Source organism: Protobothrops mucrosquamatus, unplaced genomic scaffold, assembly GCF_001527695.2.
Source record: "Protobothrops mucrosquamatus isolate PMUCROS unplaced genomic scaffold, P.Mucros_1.0 scaffold_112, whole genome shotgun sequence".
Lineage (NCBI taxonomy): Eukaryota > Metazoa > Chordata > Lepidosauria > Squamata > Viperidae > Protobothrops > Protobothrops mucrosquamatus.
Window position 1 is genome coordinate 52870 of NW_015386188.1, and position 14907 is coordinate 67776.

General features: G+C 48.4%; 2 protein-coding genes across 5 annotated transcripts in view; one reads left to right on the forward strand and one right to left on the reverse strand.

Annotated features, from left to right (window-relative positions):
- Nucleotides 1-2469: 2469 nt before the first annotated feature.
- Nucleotides 2470-8161, reverse strand: CRABP1 (cellular retinoic acid binding protein 1). The gene is made up of 4 exons (XM_015816355.1): nt 8058-8161; nt 7256-7434; nt 4457-4570; nt 2470-2863 (listed from the first exon to the last, which is right to left on the reverse strand). The coding sequence occupies exons 1-4, from the start codon at nt 8125-8127 to the stop codon at nt 2813-2815; spliced, it is 414 nt and encodes a 137-aa protein (XP_015671841.1). The 5' UTR covers nt 8128-8161; the 3' UTR covers nt 2470-2812.
- Nucleotides 8162-13565: 5404 nt separating this feature from the next.
- WDR61 (WD repeat domain 61) overlaps nt 13566-14907 on the forward strand; it is a 6763-nt gene continuing 5421 nt past the window's right edge. Inside the window, exons 1-3 of one of the 4 annotated variants that reach the window (XM_015816297.2) lie at nt 13566-13622; nt 14012-14092; nt 14202-14229. In XM_015816297.2, coding sequence (XP_015671783.1) covers nt 14081-14092; nt 14202-14229 — 40 coding nt within the window. In that variant the 5' untranslated portion in view covers nt 13566-13622; nt 14012-14080. Of the gene's footprint in view, nt 13623-13763; nt 13781-14011; nt 14093-14201; nt 14230-14907 lie in introns of those variants that run through there. The other 3 variants (XM_015816314.2, XM_015816305.1, XM_015816323.1) reach the window with 3 other exon arrangements.

Here is a 14907-nt window from a genome sequence, read left to right on the forward strand (position 1 = left end):
CTATTCTCTGAAGCACCAGAAGGCAGGAGAAGAAGCAATGGATGGAAACTAATCAAGGAGAGAAGCAACCAGGAACTGAGAAATTTCCTAACAGTGAGAACGATTAACCAGTCCAGAAGTTGTGGGTGCTCCCATCACTGGAGGTTTTTAAGAAGAGATTGGACAGCCATTTGTCTGAAATGGTATACAGTATCCTGTCTGAGCTGGGGGTTGGACTAAAAGACTCCCAAGGTCCCTTCCAATTCTGTTAAAGGGCATTTGAGAGTGCCTGTCAATGGACTTCAGACCCAGACACATTGAAAAGCCAGCGAGATGACAAATTATCCTTAATTTTCTCTCGGTTTAGGTCATCAGTTGTGAGGAGTTTAATAAGGAGCGAGTGACTTGCCAGCAGGGTGTGTGTGCGCCGAATGTCGATTGAGAGTTCATCCAATGTGAAAGCAACTCCCATAAACCTCCGCGCGCTAATAACTCATGTGTGCACCAGACTCGATGTGAATCCAAGACCAATATTGTTTTGTTCGCCTTTTGATCAGAGTCTCTTTTTTTTTACCCTCTTTGTTGATAGTTGAGTCCATTTGGAAATATTTTCCAGATCCTTCTGCAGATTGTTGTTGTTGTTGTTTTCCTTAAATACTGGCCTGGCAATTTTTATTTTTATATTTTCTTTTGAGCACGTGAAACAGTCATACAAAATCTGGCCCAGTGTCCTTCCTTATCTCTAATTAGGTCAGCTTCTGAATGGCAGGCTTGGGATGAACACACACACGCACGCACGCACACACACACACACAAAATATAATTGCTTAGTTCAAAGTATCCATAAAATTAACGCGGCCTGAATGAATTCAGACTTAATTTAACAGGCCACTGCTTCGGTTGTAACATGTGCCACGCCGTGGTGTTCCAAATTAGCCACGGAGGGCTTCCCTTTTCATTAAGGATTGGGGCTGAAGGCAGATGAAGCAGTTGGTTGTCCTAATGAGGAAATGTCACACAATTAAGGGAGCTGCACCCTCATTTCTGTATGAAGGCCAGCTTTTAAAAAAAGCCATTAAAAGGAAAACATTCACTGAGTTTTCGTTCTGTGGCCAAGAGAGACCTTTGGGAACTTCTGATTCAAAAGAGCTTGGCGGTGGATAGGTTCCATAAAAATTAAATTGTTGATTAAATGTCTTTTTTTTCCCCATGCAAATGTCTTTAAAGAGACACAGGATCTGGGGGACCCATGCTCCCCCAAAGTCCTTGGCTTGGCACTACAGAGTTCCTAAAATAGTTTCCAACTTGATGGAAGCAGATAATGGGGAAAAATAATGGCATTGATTAGATCGAAGGCAGCTTTTTGTTATGGCCTCTGATTTTCCAGAGTGTGATTCTCATCCGTTGCTCTCAGCTAAGTCTGTTTCTCAAACTGGAAAAGAAGAATCCTTTACTTGGACATTTGCACCTTAAGGGAATGCCACTAGAGCAGTGGTGGGGAACCTCTGCACTCAGAGCCCTCTCTGTGGGCAAGCGTGCCGTGCCCTGGAGATGGCGAGGGACTGGCCCCTGCTGCCCTGGCCCCGCCTACCCAGTCTGCCATGACCACTATGGCCATGCCCACCCAGCACCTGGTGATAAATAAGTGGGTTTTGGGTTGTAATTTGGGTACTGGGTCTCTAAAAGATTCGCCATCACTGCACTAGAGCATTGAAAGTTAGGATAAATGTTTCCTTAAGTTGCTGATTTTCTGTATTCAGGAACTTTTTGTATAAAAGACTGTTCTGCACAGATGGTTCTTTTGGGTCCTTGGTGTTCTCTAAACTTTTCTTATTTCCAAAGTAGGTAGCATCATCAGTGCTGGACGGGGGGGGGGGGTTCTCCTTTGTAGCACTGATGATGTTACCTAGTTGGATATTGAAATGTTTACAAGAAAACAACAACAAGAGCACCAAGGACCTTACAGTTGAACCCTGAGCTACAAATATTCTCTTCCATTTATTCTTTCTGGATTAAGTTCTACTTCCTCGTTTACAAAAATTAAATCTGGGGGCAGAACTAGTACAGTCATCTGAAAAACACACGGAAGGGCATGATTTGAAATGGGAAAGGTATAACCAAAATGATAACCCTGGGTTTTATGGCTTGACCTGAAATACTCTCCAACTTTAGAGGCCATAATTAGGTAGTTGACTGTGATGTGGGCAGAGAACAACAACTCCTGTCTATGGGGACTGATTTCCACTAACGCTTTACAGCAACAAATTCCTTAAGTTTAAACAGAAAGCAGCTTTGTGCAAAACACAGCACCAAGCAATTCCTGCTGGTTGAGAAAGCTGTTTTTTTTTTTTTTTAAATGAGGCTGAAACAACTAGGTAAGACGCCTATTGTAGTAAAGGTTTGAAGTTTCTACACCTCCCATTGTGTTGTTTTACTTGTCTCGGTGTGCTTTTATATGTAAAAGAAACATCGTTTTGCGAAGCGTGCTGAACAAGAACCAAGGGATTTTAATCACTGCTCGGATCATACAAGTGTGAAGCTATATAAATACCAGTGAGCAGCGGAGAAAATGAAAGGATTTTTTTTTTGTACCCACAAACACGCACGCACACACACAAATTCTACAGGGACCTGGATTCGCAATCTAAGCAAAACGGGGGTGGGGGAGAGAGACTTGAGATAGGGCTGGCGAGCTGGGATTTGAGACTGACATGTACGATCATGCCGGAACCAGCCCGTTAAAACAACACGCAAGGATGTTTACTCTGCAGGACTTTTCACAACATCTGCTGTTGATCCTCCACTTTTCCTGCAGACAGAGGTTGGCCTTTTTTCACTCTCGCGTGTAAATCCTCGTGCATACGACGTCATCGGCACCAAAGGTCTGCAAAGAGAAGAGAAGGAGAACGTGAAACCGGCAGAAGACTTTCTGACAGTCTCTCGTGGAGAAGACCACCACGGTTGGGGAGCACTTTGCCGGCTGAGACTAGAAAACCAACCTCCGCAGAAGGCACCAGCTTGGGGAGAAGCTGTTGACCCGCTTGGAGGCCTTTTACCTTGGTTCAAAAGTCTCTTAAAGAAACCCCTTCCATTCCCCACCATCCAGTCAGAACTGAAGAAGCTTCCTGGATGAGAAGCAAAACGTCTTCAAAGAAGAACAAAGTCTAGTTGCTTCCTGAAAAAGCACCTTTGGGTCTTTCTGCATCTGGACTTGATTCTTGGAAAGATGAGAGATCTTGGATTGCTGGAATGTACCTAGAACTTGAAGACCTCCAAAAACACCTGCCAAGATTTTGCCGAGTCTGGACACCTTCCATTTTCATATACAGATAGTCCTCAACTTCCCCCTGTTCATTTAGTGACCGTTCCAAGTTGCAGCAGCACTGGGGAAAAAATGACTTAGGACCGTTTTTCGCATGACCGTTGAAGCATCCCCACAGTCCCGTGATCCAAGTTCAGATGCTGGGCAACTTGATTTCCTATTTACGACGCTGGCAATGTCACACGATCCCCTTTTGCGACCTTGTGACACGCAAAGTCAATGTGGAAACCAGGTTCACTTTAACAACGCTGTTACTAACTGGAATAGCTGCCGTGATTCCCTCGCCCACTGTGGCAAGGAAGGACATCGAATGGGGCAAAATTCACAACTGTCTCAATTAGTGACAGGAATTTTGGGCTCAGCTGTGGTCGTAAGCCGGGGACTTACCTCGATTGCTCAGAGTTGGTTTCCGGATGCTTCCCCAGAACATGTAGATGCAGGATTCAAGCTAGGTTGGGCCCAAGAGATGCCTTAAGGGGGGGGGGAATGTTGGCATCGCTCTAGAGCAGGGGTAGGCAACCTTGGCTTTTTTATGACTCGTGGACTTCAACTCCTGCTGGCTCAGGAATTCTGGGAGTTGAAGTCCATGAGTCATAAAAGAGCCAAGGTTGCCTGCCCCTGCTCTAGATCAAAGACCTGTCAGAACTTTCAGATTTGATGTTTGAGTGTTTTCACCTGCGGCGCTCAGTTTGAGAGAAGGTTCATTGGTCTGCGTCCCACTATGACATGTGGACATTTGTGTGTGTCTGAGAGAGATCTAGAGAAGGGAGGAGGAGGACAAAACTGGCTTTCCTACTGATGGATGCTGGAGGCCCTTCCCTTATGAAAAATCGTTTAAAATATTCAGATGGAGGTCGAAATCTCCGTTGCAATTTTCTCCCGGTGGAACGGACTTAACGGGGGAGGGGGAATTAGAGGCTGACCCCTGTCACTTCCAAAGCACCTTTTTAAAAAATAAAATAAAAATGGGGTAAACGTGAGAATGCCATCTTTTTAATTCTTATCCTTGTCTGAACCTTGTCGCCAAACTCCAGGCTTGAATACAACAGAATGGAGCCGTCAAAATGCCCAGCCATGCTGTCAGCTGCCCTCCACCCAGTTTAAGCTTGGGGTGGTGGGGGTTGCTCAGGCCTCCTTAAAGCTCAAAACTCTTACCAGAATCAGCTCCTCTCCAGCCAGCTCTCTTGTCCAGTACGTTTTGGGGCCCTGGCCGTCCAGAAGCGTTTGCTTGCAGTAAAGCTTGTTTTCGTTCTCCCAAGTGGCCAAACTCTGCAAGAAAAGATTGTGCTTCGTGGGAGTGGGAAGTCAGATGTTAGGATAATGGTCGCAGTCCAGCAACAGGGAGAAACTGCTGGCGGCAACCCTTTCAACATCTGTATTGTTGAATTGGATGAATTTCCATCCCTGAAGCAGGCAGAGCAAAGCACCCTGGTTCAACTTCATGGGCAGCTCAGAATAGCCTAACCTCCAGTTAGGGCTGGGGCTGGGGGGGACTTAAAGGCTGAAACTCTGGAGAATCGAGAAAGAAAGAAAGAAAAATCTGCTGGTCAGATCTGGCAGTTGGGCAGATGTTTCTGCGTCTGAGGTTCCAGACCTCCCAGAATTGATGCTTACTTTTTCTCCGGGAAACATCCCAGACAGACTTTTATCATTAAATTAAAAAAAAACCCGAATTTAATGCCAAATTGCATCAGGCCAGATTCATCAAACAAGCCCAGCCAGAGAGAAAAGTTTGCCCTGTTGGATTCCTTCAGCCAAAGTGTTGGCTGGTGGTTCCATTTTGAGTTTGGGAAAATTGCTGCTCCGGGCGTCATAAGACAATTAAGGTTTTTGTGTTTTTTTTTGATTGAATGGATCATCGGATCAAGCCACAACCCACATGAAACTGGGTATAATTCTTCTGATAGTTTCCAGGAACATGACTTATTTCTCTTGTGGGTTCTTTGCATGCCACACCTTGTTTAACTCTGTTGTTTCCGCCTTCCCCATTCACTGTCTTCATCCATGACCCCCAATAATTCAATTTAATCATGATCTTTCTCTTTAAGTTGATGAACAGACAGCCTGTGGGGCACCCCATTCTCAGTCTTATCCCTGCCCGTTACTCTAAGGCAGTGTTTCTCAACGTTGACCCCTTTAAGATGGGTGGACTTCAACTCCCAGAATTCCCCAGCCAGCTCTAGTTCAACATTCCATTTCCCCAACTGCTTCCAAGAAGTGCAGGCAGAATGGCTTCTACTTCCAAGAAGGGTAGCAGAAGACCTGGGGGCAAAGCCTATTGCTTGTTTAGCTCAACAACTGTTATTCGCTGGTATATCACTTCTGAAAGAAGCCAGTTTGTGCAGTCATTGAGGCACTTCCTGGCTAGAAACTAGGAGCCGGTGAGTTCTAGTCCCAACTTAGGCAAAAAAAACAGCCGAGTGACCTTCAGCCAATGCCTCTATCTCACCCTAGGAAGAAGAAGACAAGGACCAACCACTTCCAAAATCTTCTCAAGAAGATTCTAGGGACTTGCCCAGTGAATCATGAGGAGCCAACGCTGACTCAAAAAGCAACGCTGGGTCATCATTACCAATTGGTTTGGTGGGAATGGGTGTCCTCGTTGAGGCAGAGAGAATTCCTGGTGATAACAAGGGTAAGAATAACAATGCCAGAGTTGGAAGGGACCTTGGAGGTCTTCTAGTCCAACTCTCTGCTTAGGTAGGAGACCCTATAGCATTTCAGTCAGATGGCTGTCCGATCTCTTAGAACTTCAAGAACACATATTCTTCAGGATCCAATCTTTCCCCATAAACAGGAATAGACATCCCTAAAAATCTTTCCCAAAGCCAAATCAAAGTTGCATGCTTAAAAAACAAAATGCTCTTCAACTGCCATGCTGGGCAGTTCTTTGGAAAACTGCCAATCTGAAAGGGACCTCTGAAGTGCAAATATGATACGACGGGCATGTTGGATGAGGCCGGAGGGGAAATCCCAAAGCACAACAAGGCCATTGGACAAGGATGTCCAGCGTCCTGATTCCCTGGATGCTTTATGGCAGGAAAGCAGTAGCAAAACTTTCCTGCACAAAATCCTGATTCATCAGTCCAGGGAATCCCAGCACAGCTCACGGAAGGTGAGTTGTTGTCTTTAGAAGATCCCCAATGAGGAAGCGAGAAAAATTTTGTGGCTCCGGTTTGCCCACAAAGAAGAGCAAACTTGTTTTTTGAAGAAATTAGTGCCCTGGTTTGTGGCTTGTGGGGAGAGCAAAATTCACCTAGTCTTCCCTATTTGGGATGTGTGTCTCTCTGCATCTATGTTTAAGGTGCACAAGAAAACATGCAGAAAAAACTTTTATGTGCCTTCCTAGCCTGTTGGTAATCTTGCTCTTTTTTTCCACTGGATTATGGATATCTTGCTACCTCCAAAGCTGAGGAGGCGGCAGGTTAGTGTCAGACACCATCGCAATGTGATGTCTGGGGCTAAATGGGGTCAACTCATCCCACCAAGTCTTTTCCCAGGCGTTTCTGCATGGTGGCGGCGTTTCCAGCACATTTTTTTTGGGGGGGGGGGGGAGGCATGCGGTCAAATTATCCAGCTTGACTTCAAGACCTTCTCCTAAGAAGAGGACAAGGGCCAAACCCTCCTGTGTTGTTCTCGAGAAGTTCCATGGAACTGATCTAGATCGGAGAACACATAGGATAGGGGTGTCCGATCTTGGCCACTTTTAAGACTTGGGGACTTCCAACTCCCAGGATTCCCCGGCCATTCCACAAGTCTTAAAAGTAGCCAAGGTCGGACACCTCTGCTTTAGGAGGACCGCTCATCCCCAGGGCGTGTGTCATCTTCTGGGATGTTGTGATCTTCCAGCCCCAAAGTTCAAGCTTGGAAAGAAGAAGCCCCCAAGACACACACACACCCCGCCTCTCTTGACTTCCCAACCTCAGAGGAAGCCAGCCTGATGGGTTGCCGTACCCTGCATTTCCTTCCGTCTACCGTCTCCTCATCAAAGCTCTCCCCCACTCTGAAGTTGATCTCGGTGGTCCGGACGGTGGTGGAGGTCTTGATGTAGAACTGGTCCCCGTCCTGGCGGATCTCCACGTGGGGCTTCGAGGCGGCGGCCACGGCCACTTTCCGCAGCATAGCATTCACTCCTGGGGAGACATTGGGGGGGGGGGACGACGAAGCGACAGGGTAGAGATTCCTTTCGGCGCCTGCATTGACCGGCCTTACCCAGAGGTCTAATTTCCAAGCAGCTCCCTTGTGCAAGAGGCACCCAGGGGGACCTGGGACCCCAAGAGCTGGCCAAAGGGCGAGGGGGGGGGATCTAAGCAGGTTTACTTGAGAGCAAGCGCCCCTCCCTTGGCCATAGGAGCCTGGGTTCCCCCCCCCTTCACGTCTAAATTCCCCTTTTCGGGGTAGAGAAGTGGGGGGGGGCATAGGAGTGCCAGGGAAGAGCAGCGCTCCGAGCCGGGACACCCTCGCTCCGAGAATTCCCCGAGCCCCCCCCCCCAGAAGAGACCTCTGGCCCCGTTCTCACGCGCCTTGGACCCGCTTCTGCCTCCTCCTCCTCCTCCCCATCGGCTCCAAGCGCGCTTCCTCTCGAAGAACCGGGGTGGCTGCCTCCGTCCTTCCCTCCCTCCCCGTTGACTCGTGAGTAAACCAACACGGCTTGCGGGGATGGGGGGGGACTTGGCGAGGTTTCTTGATGCCTAGCGCCTTGGAGAGCCTTATGACACCCGACCCTTCCTCGCTAGCATCCCTTTCCGCGCCTTACCCAAGACTTTCAGGAGTTCGTCGAAATTCTCGCTGCTTTTCATCTTCCAGGTGCCGGCGAAGTTGGGCATGGCTGGTGGAGGCGAGGCAGGTCCGGGATGGGACGGGGTGAGAGGCGAGCGAGGCAGCGGCGAGGCGAGGCGAGGCGCAGGAGCTCTGCCTCCGTCTGTCCCGCACCGCGAACTGGCCAAGGGACTCCTTTACCCCTCCCTCCTCCCTCTTCCTCCTCCTCCCCCCATCCATCCATCCATCTGCCTCTTTTCTATCCCCCCCCCCCTCCGCTCGGGGCACACAAGCGACGCCTCCGACCCCCCCCCCACACCCCATCATCCATCACCCACCCACGCGCCCCGCCAGCAGTGCCCTCCTTCCCCATCCCCATCCATCATCCCCTTCCCCATCATCCCCTACCCCATCATCCCGCCAGGCCAGCCACCGGCCGCCTGGGTCTTCCCCCAAAAGGAGATTCCCAGCCTTTCCTCCCAGCGCTCTCCCACCCCTCCACCCCCCATCACATTGTACCTCGCTTTGCAGCTGGGAGGCAGCTGGAAGATTCATGGACCGAGAAGGAGGTGATGACACGGGGAAGGGGGAGAAGCTCCCCTTTACTTACCCCTTCTGCCCAGCGCTGAATGGCGCAAGGATGCTGCTTTTGGGGGGTGTCTCCAAAGGGTGAGAGAAGGACGTGGGGTTTATCGAGGAACCTTCCCTGCCGCTCAGTCTCCCCTCCCTCCATTCCAGGGAGGATATTTGGGCCTGAATCTAGAATACAGAATGACCAAGATGGAAGGGACCTTGGAGGTCTTCTAGTCCAACCCCCTGCTCAAGCAGGAGACCTTCTACCATGTCAGACAAATGGCTGTCTAGTCTCTTCTTAAAAAACCTCCAGTGTTGGAGCATACACAACTTCTGGAGGCAGGTAGTTCCACTGGTTAATCGTTCTCACTGTCAGGAAGTTTCTCCTTAGTTCCTGGTTGCTTCTCTCCTTGATTAGTTTCCATCTGTTGCTTCTTGTCCTGCCTTCAGGCGCCTTGGAAAATAGATGGAACCCCCCCCCCCTTCTTTGTGGCAGTCCCTCAAAAACTAGAAGGCTGCTATCATGTCCCCCCTAGTCCTTCTTTTCACAACACTAGACATTCCCCAGCTCCTGCAGCCGTCCATCGTACACTTCAGCGCCCTGACACACCCCTGGATTTCGTCTTCCCCCGTCCTTTCTTGCTTTGATGGCCAGGCCATTTTTCCACCCAAGAGAGCCAAAACTGGGCTTGTAACTCAGCCACAGAAAGGCTGGAGGTTTCAAAGAAAGCAGAGAATGCTGAACCAAGAAGAGAAATTGTTTCTCTCTTCTGTGCTTGCTCTGGTTCCTTGTGCAGGACCCTGGTTGGAGCTGGTCCTGGTGTAGAGAACATCACCGCCACCCTGCCTCAAACTGCAGACCTGGAAAGGAGAGGGGAGGGGAGGGAAAAAGGAGAGGAGAGGGGAGGGGAGGGGAGGGGAAAAGGAAAGGAGAGGAAGAGAGGGAAAAGGAGAGAAGGGGAGAGAAGGGGAGGGAAGGAGAGGAGAGGAGAAGGGGAAAGGGAAAGGAAAGGAAAGGAAAGGAAAGGAAAGGAAAGGAAGAAAAATCAGGCCAAGATTTCCCCTCTCCTCCATCCAGGTGCCCTCACCCCCCCAACCACCTGTGTCCCCCAAGAGGCCATTTTCAAGAAAATAAAATTCATCCCCATGGCCTCCAAACCGGACTCTGCTTTTTATTTATTTTATTTATTAAACCAGTTTATATCGCCGCCCAACTCCCACATGGGTGACACCGGATGGCTTACAATACTCGAGACCCAGAGCCGTGTGTCTTTGTCCGTGTCTCCCTGCGTGTGTCTTCAGCAGTTCTTTTATTTCACCTGAACCCCGGTGTCCACCACCCCATCCCACCCCTCCCGCTGGCCCTCCTTTCTTCCCTACAGATGGATCTCATCCATCTTTTTTTGGCAAGGCCTTGCAAGACAAAAGGGCCGGGTCACTCAATCATCCCTCCCTAATGGCTCTCCAAGGGTCCCCCAGCGTTTATTGACCGAGGACTAAGGACGGTGGAGTCAGGAGAGATCACCGGGAGGGGGTGCGAATTAGGAAGGTGTTGGCCAAGAAAGGGACGGGCGGGGAATAAATCGAAAGTTGGAGCAGGAGGAGAAAGTAATAAATGGCCTGTGACACAGATAAATTATCCATCTGGAAGGCAGGAAGGCGGTCGTAAATTTAGCTGCCAAATTAAATTGACAGCGGGGCTCCCCACGACTGACAATCGGGGAAATGTAATCTGACGGATGCAACCGAAGAAGCATTTGGGCACTTCTGCCCTGCTGCCCATTGTGCACGAGGCACTCATTAAAACGACACTGTTGTGTGTTGCGTTTGGCACCTGGAGCAGCAGCAGCCAGAAATGGACCTTGTAAAAAAATGCTAACAAAAGCCACTTCTTTGGGGGGGGGTCGGTGTTTCCTCCTCTTTCCAATGTCTTGGAATATCTGTACATGTTCCCAATGGCAAAACTAACACGAGTGTCTGTTTTGACCACAAATGGTCAAAACGTTCAAGATGACAGCCCCCCCCCCCCGTACAGCGAAAGCCCTGTCTGGTTTTTATGGGCACTGTAATTATTTCGATTTATTAAAATTGATCTCCCCGATTGGGCAGTATGGACCTTTGTGGCTGCCAATATGTTTCCACCAGACCGAATGGACATCTCCCAGTGCACAAATCGTGTTTGTTATGGAGTATGTTTAATGCAGAGAAACCCTGGCTTGCTAACATGGCAAGAGTTGGCTTGTTGAGCGCATCAGCTCCAGGGCAATTATCCATCTCTGATCCAGAGTTCTTCTCCCGGCTCTGGGATCCAAGCCCCACCCCTTCCCATGTGACGTATGTAAAAGAGGTGGAGCTTTGAGCATGCGGTAACAGACATCTTGACTTTTGTGACTCTCACTGGCTGTCCCTGCTCTTATTGGACCAGAATGGAGAACTCTGCAGCTCTGGAGGGATAGCAATGGTAACTGGACGCCTTCACAGATGATGATCTCCCTGGGATGAAGCTGAGATGCTGACTTTAGATTTAGTTGAATTAATTAGACTGCGGACAGGAGGAATTCTGGGAGTTGAAGTCCACCCATCTTCCTGAGATTCAGAAACACTGCATTAGAAGAAGCTGGGAGAGCAGACAAGCCTGAATCCATTCTAAGATACCTCTTTTTTTTTTTTTCTTAAATCCAAAACAGCAATGTTTTAATCAAAACATTCATCAAGTTTATCGCTTTAATAGCTGGCCTTGCAGCTCAAGAATTTCTTAAAGATATTTTTTTTAACCTGCTGCTTAGATAATACGATGCAAATAATTATTAAAGCTGGATGTCTATGGAGATTCTCAGTCATCCAGGTCATGATAGTCCCAGAGGTGCTTTTGCAAATTCTTGCAAAAGGCAACTGGACGTTCTTGTTTTTTTTCCTTTGAAGTTCTGAAAAAGCTTCTTGGATGAGACGCGAAATGTTTTCAAGGGGAAAAAAACAAAGTCCAGTTGCCCTTTGGAAAAAGCACCTTTGGGACAATCAAAGCTGAACCGAACTGTTTGCAAATGAGCCTTTTTTTCCACATCTCCAACAGATTTTTTTTAAAAAAGCCACTTTTGGTTGACTGCTGGCCATCCTCATCTTCCATAAAACAGCAGCTCCATATGCCAAATGAGCTTCTTTGTCTCAGCTCCCTAAATGAGATTTGTTCGTGAAAGGTTAGCCCATCTTCCTGTCCTAATGAGAAACCTCATCAGCCAATTATCTCAATTATTGCACATTAGGAAAGATCTTGACTTCTCCCCAAGGGACAAAGGAATGCTTCTTTAAAACCTCCAACTAACTCAAGACGAGTTAAAAGCCTATCAAAATTATATTTGCATCAACCTCAGGGTTCAATATGTAATTGGACAGTTCAGTTCTGCGAGACAAAATTTAGCTGCCCTTCAAGGGGCTCCAGATTTATTTTTTTAATTGGATGAATAATCTGACAGCAGTCAAAATAATAGGCTGATAAGGCTGCATTGATGCATTGAAAGAGAGATTACGTGATAAAAAGGTGATTTTTGCCACGTAAGTCAGAATCGAGGCTCAATAAGAAACTCAACAGGAGCATCACAACGGTTAAAGGAAAGATCTGATGGCTATCACAATCTCTTAATCCAAGATTTGTGCTATCAGCTCCAATCCCAAATTGTCAACCTGCTAAAGAATGTGAGAAATAACCTTTCTTCTCATGGTGTTTCAGAAATATATGTTTGGTTCTGCCACATCTATGCCCACCATCTAACCTAAAAGAAAGCGGGCTATTTAATTCAGATCCACAGAGGATGCTGAGGCTGGCAAATTAAACTCAAAGGATGAATAGACCAAAGATTTGTGAATTGAGGAAGCTTTGTACGCTAATGGGGCACAGGGGGAGGAAAGATACTTCATTTTATTCAAACATTAATAGGTTGCTCTTCTGTTTCTTTTGTCAGTGAGATTTGCTGAAGAATGGAACTCCAAGCCTTTATGATGTTGTTTTTTAAAATTTCCTTTTTCTCCAGCTGGTCCCAACCAGGTTTATGAGCCATATCAAAGGCAGTTTGGAAAAGACGTGACTGTTCCAGGATGCGCCCACGGGCTCCTTCGAGTCTCTTCTATTTCCCCCCAGGAAGAATCTGCCAGGCTGACTCAGGCAGAGCAGAATGGAAACTGAAGACATCTGGCTGAGGGGCTGCAGATGTGGGGCAGAAGGGATCCAGAGGTGCAAATCCCAGTTAGGGTTTTTCCTGAAGAGAAGAGCAGGCCTGGGGGCAGAAGCTGGGCTCGCTCCAGGGGGGCAGCAGAAGCCCCTGAAAAGCCAAGAAAGCTACTATTGCAGGGAGTCTCGTCTTATGACGATAACGGAGCCCATCCTTGCTCTCCTTCTCTCCCGGCCGCGAGGAGGGAAGGGGGTCCTAAGAATGGGGTGCAAAGGTGGGGGGAGCGGGTCCTTGCGGGGGAGTCCTCTCTTTCAGCAGGGCGGGGGGAGAGCTCCGAGACCTTGCAAGCTGCCCCTCCCAGAACGGGGCGCTTGGCTGGGCTTCCAGTCGGGAAAATCCAAAAAACACCGACTTCGGATGAGTCAAGATGCAGGAAAGCAAAAGGGGTGTGCAAGCAGGGGACCCACGCGTGTGCATGCACGCCCCTGCACACGCCTGCATTGGGACCGCAATGCAATTCCCGGGTTGCAAGACCTGCAGAGTCGTTCGGGCGCCCCCCTGGCAAGGGAGGGGGGCTGAGAAATGCTTCCTGGATCCCCCCCCCTCCCCTGCTCAGCCGGCGATTCCGAGGAATCCGCCGAACGCCCCGCGATCCAGGCGCCAAAGTGAGCCGGACCTGCGCTTCCCTGCCGCGCCGCCGAGGGGCAGCAGAGCGTGCTTCGCGAGCTGCCGCCGCCGCCCGCCGTTCTGGCCGCCATCTCGGTGGCGAGGCGTGTCGTCATCAGCGAGCGCCTCAAGCGCTGGGCGGCGACGGGCAGCCCCGGCGGGTGAGTTGCTGGGGCCGCCGACCGAGGGGAGAAGAAGGGGAGGGGGCGTCAGTCTCCATAGCAACCCCCTCTTGCCCCCCACATCTGGGCTCTTCCGCCTGCCCCCCCCGCTCCATATCTGGGCTTGTTGCCTTTTAATCATGGCTGCTGTATATAATGTATGTGCTTATTTGTGGTTTTTACTTGTGTATAGTGTGTAGCACTTAATTTCGTTGTGAGTTACACAATGACAATAAAAAATATTTTATTCTATTCTATATTCTATTCCATTCCAATTCCATTCCATTCCATTCTATTCTATTTCTCATTTTATCTTTTTCAATGGTGACTTTGAATTGAACGGATAATTGATGGCATATTTAATGGAACGTATTTTTTTCTCTCTTCAGCAGTTTCTTATCCTTCCAGAGCTTTGATGCACACAATCGGTTTGTGAGAGGAAAAAAAATAATAAAAAAATGACAACTCAGGTAAGTAGACATCATCGCCCGGCTTTGCAATTTGACATTTGTCACTTTTTTTATATAAAAAGAGGATTGAACGGTTGATTTGTTCGTGTTTTTTTCCTCTCCCTTTCAGTATAGTATTCTCTTCAAGCAAGAACAAGGTAAGGAAATTCTGTGTTGTTTGTTTGCTTTTGAAGGAGTTGCCTTGTGGTAAGATGGGCGGCTGCTAAGTTTAATAAAAATAAAATAAAATGAAAAATATGGTGGCGTGCTCAGGAATCCACAGGTCATGGATGAAACAAGGATATCTCTTGCTTTTAAAAAGTATATATTCATTTTATTTATTAAGAACTGCCCAGCTTGCTTACTGTGAGTCTGGGCGGCTTACAGCAATCAAACCACAATAAAACCTCAATACAAACCTCAATAGCCCTCCACCTCCCTGGCAACAACAATTAAACTAACCACTTGATGGGGTCCGTAACACCCTGGGGTCCTCAGACCTGGCAAATTTATGTCTTCAGGGCCTTTCAAGCCTATCGAGGGGGCCAATCTTATCTTCATGGGGATGATGTTCCATAGGGAGGGAGCCACCACGGAGAAGGCCCTTCTTCTTGATCCCTCCAGATGGACTTCTTTAAGAGAAGGGACCCTTAACATGTGGGCAGGGTCAAGCCAGATTTGCTTTCCACAGGTAGAAGGTGTGGTTCACCAGACTAGCTGGGCGATGACTGGGGAAGGGTCAGGATCCCCAAAGAATCGAATCATCAAAGCCTGGAATTCCCTTGTGGAGGGTTTTTCAAGTTTCTTGTTGGTGAGGCTGGCTTTGCTCAGTAGAA

Excerpts from the sequence above, each read along its gene's own strand:
- CRABP1 (XM_015816355.1), bottom strand. The coding sequence starts at position 8,127 with ATGCCCAACTTCGCCGGCACCTGGAAGATGAAAAGCAGCGAGAATTTC. Across the intron at positions 7,435-8,057 it reads CGAACTCCTGAAAGTCTTGG|GAGTGAATGCTATGCTGCGG; the intron begins GTAAGGCGCGGA and ends ATGTCTCCCCAG. Across the intron at positions 4,571-7,255 it reads TAGACGGAAGGAAATGCAGG|AGTTTGGCCACTTGGGAGAA; the intron begins GTACGGCAACCC and ends CTTTTCTTGCAG.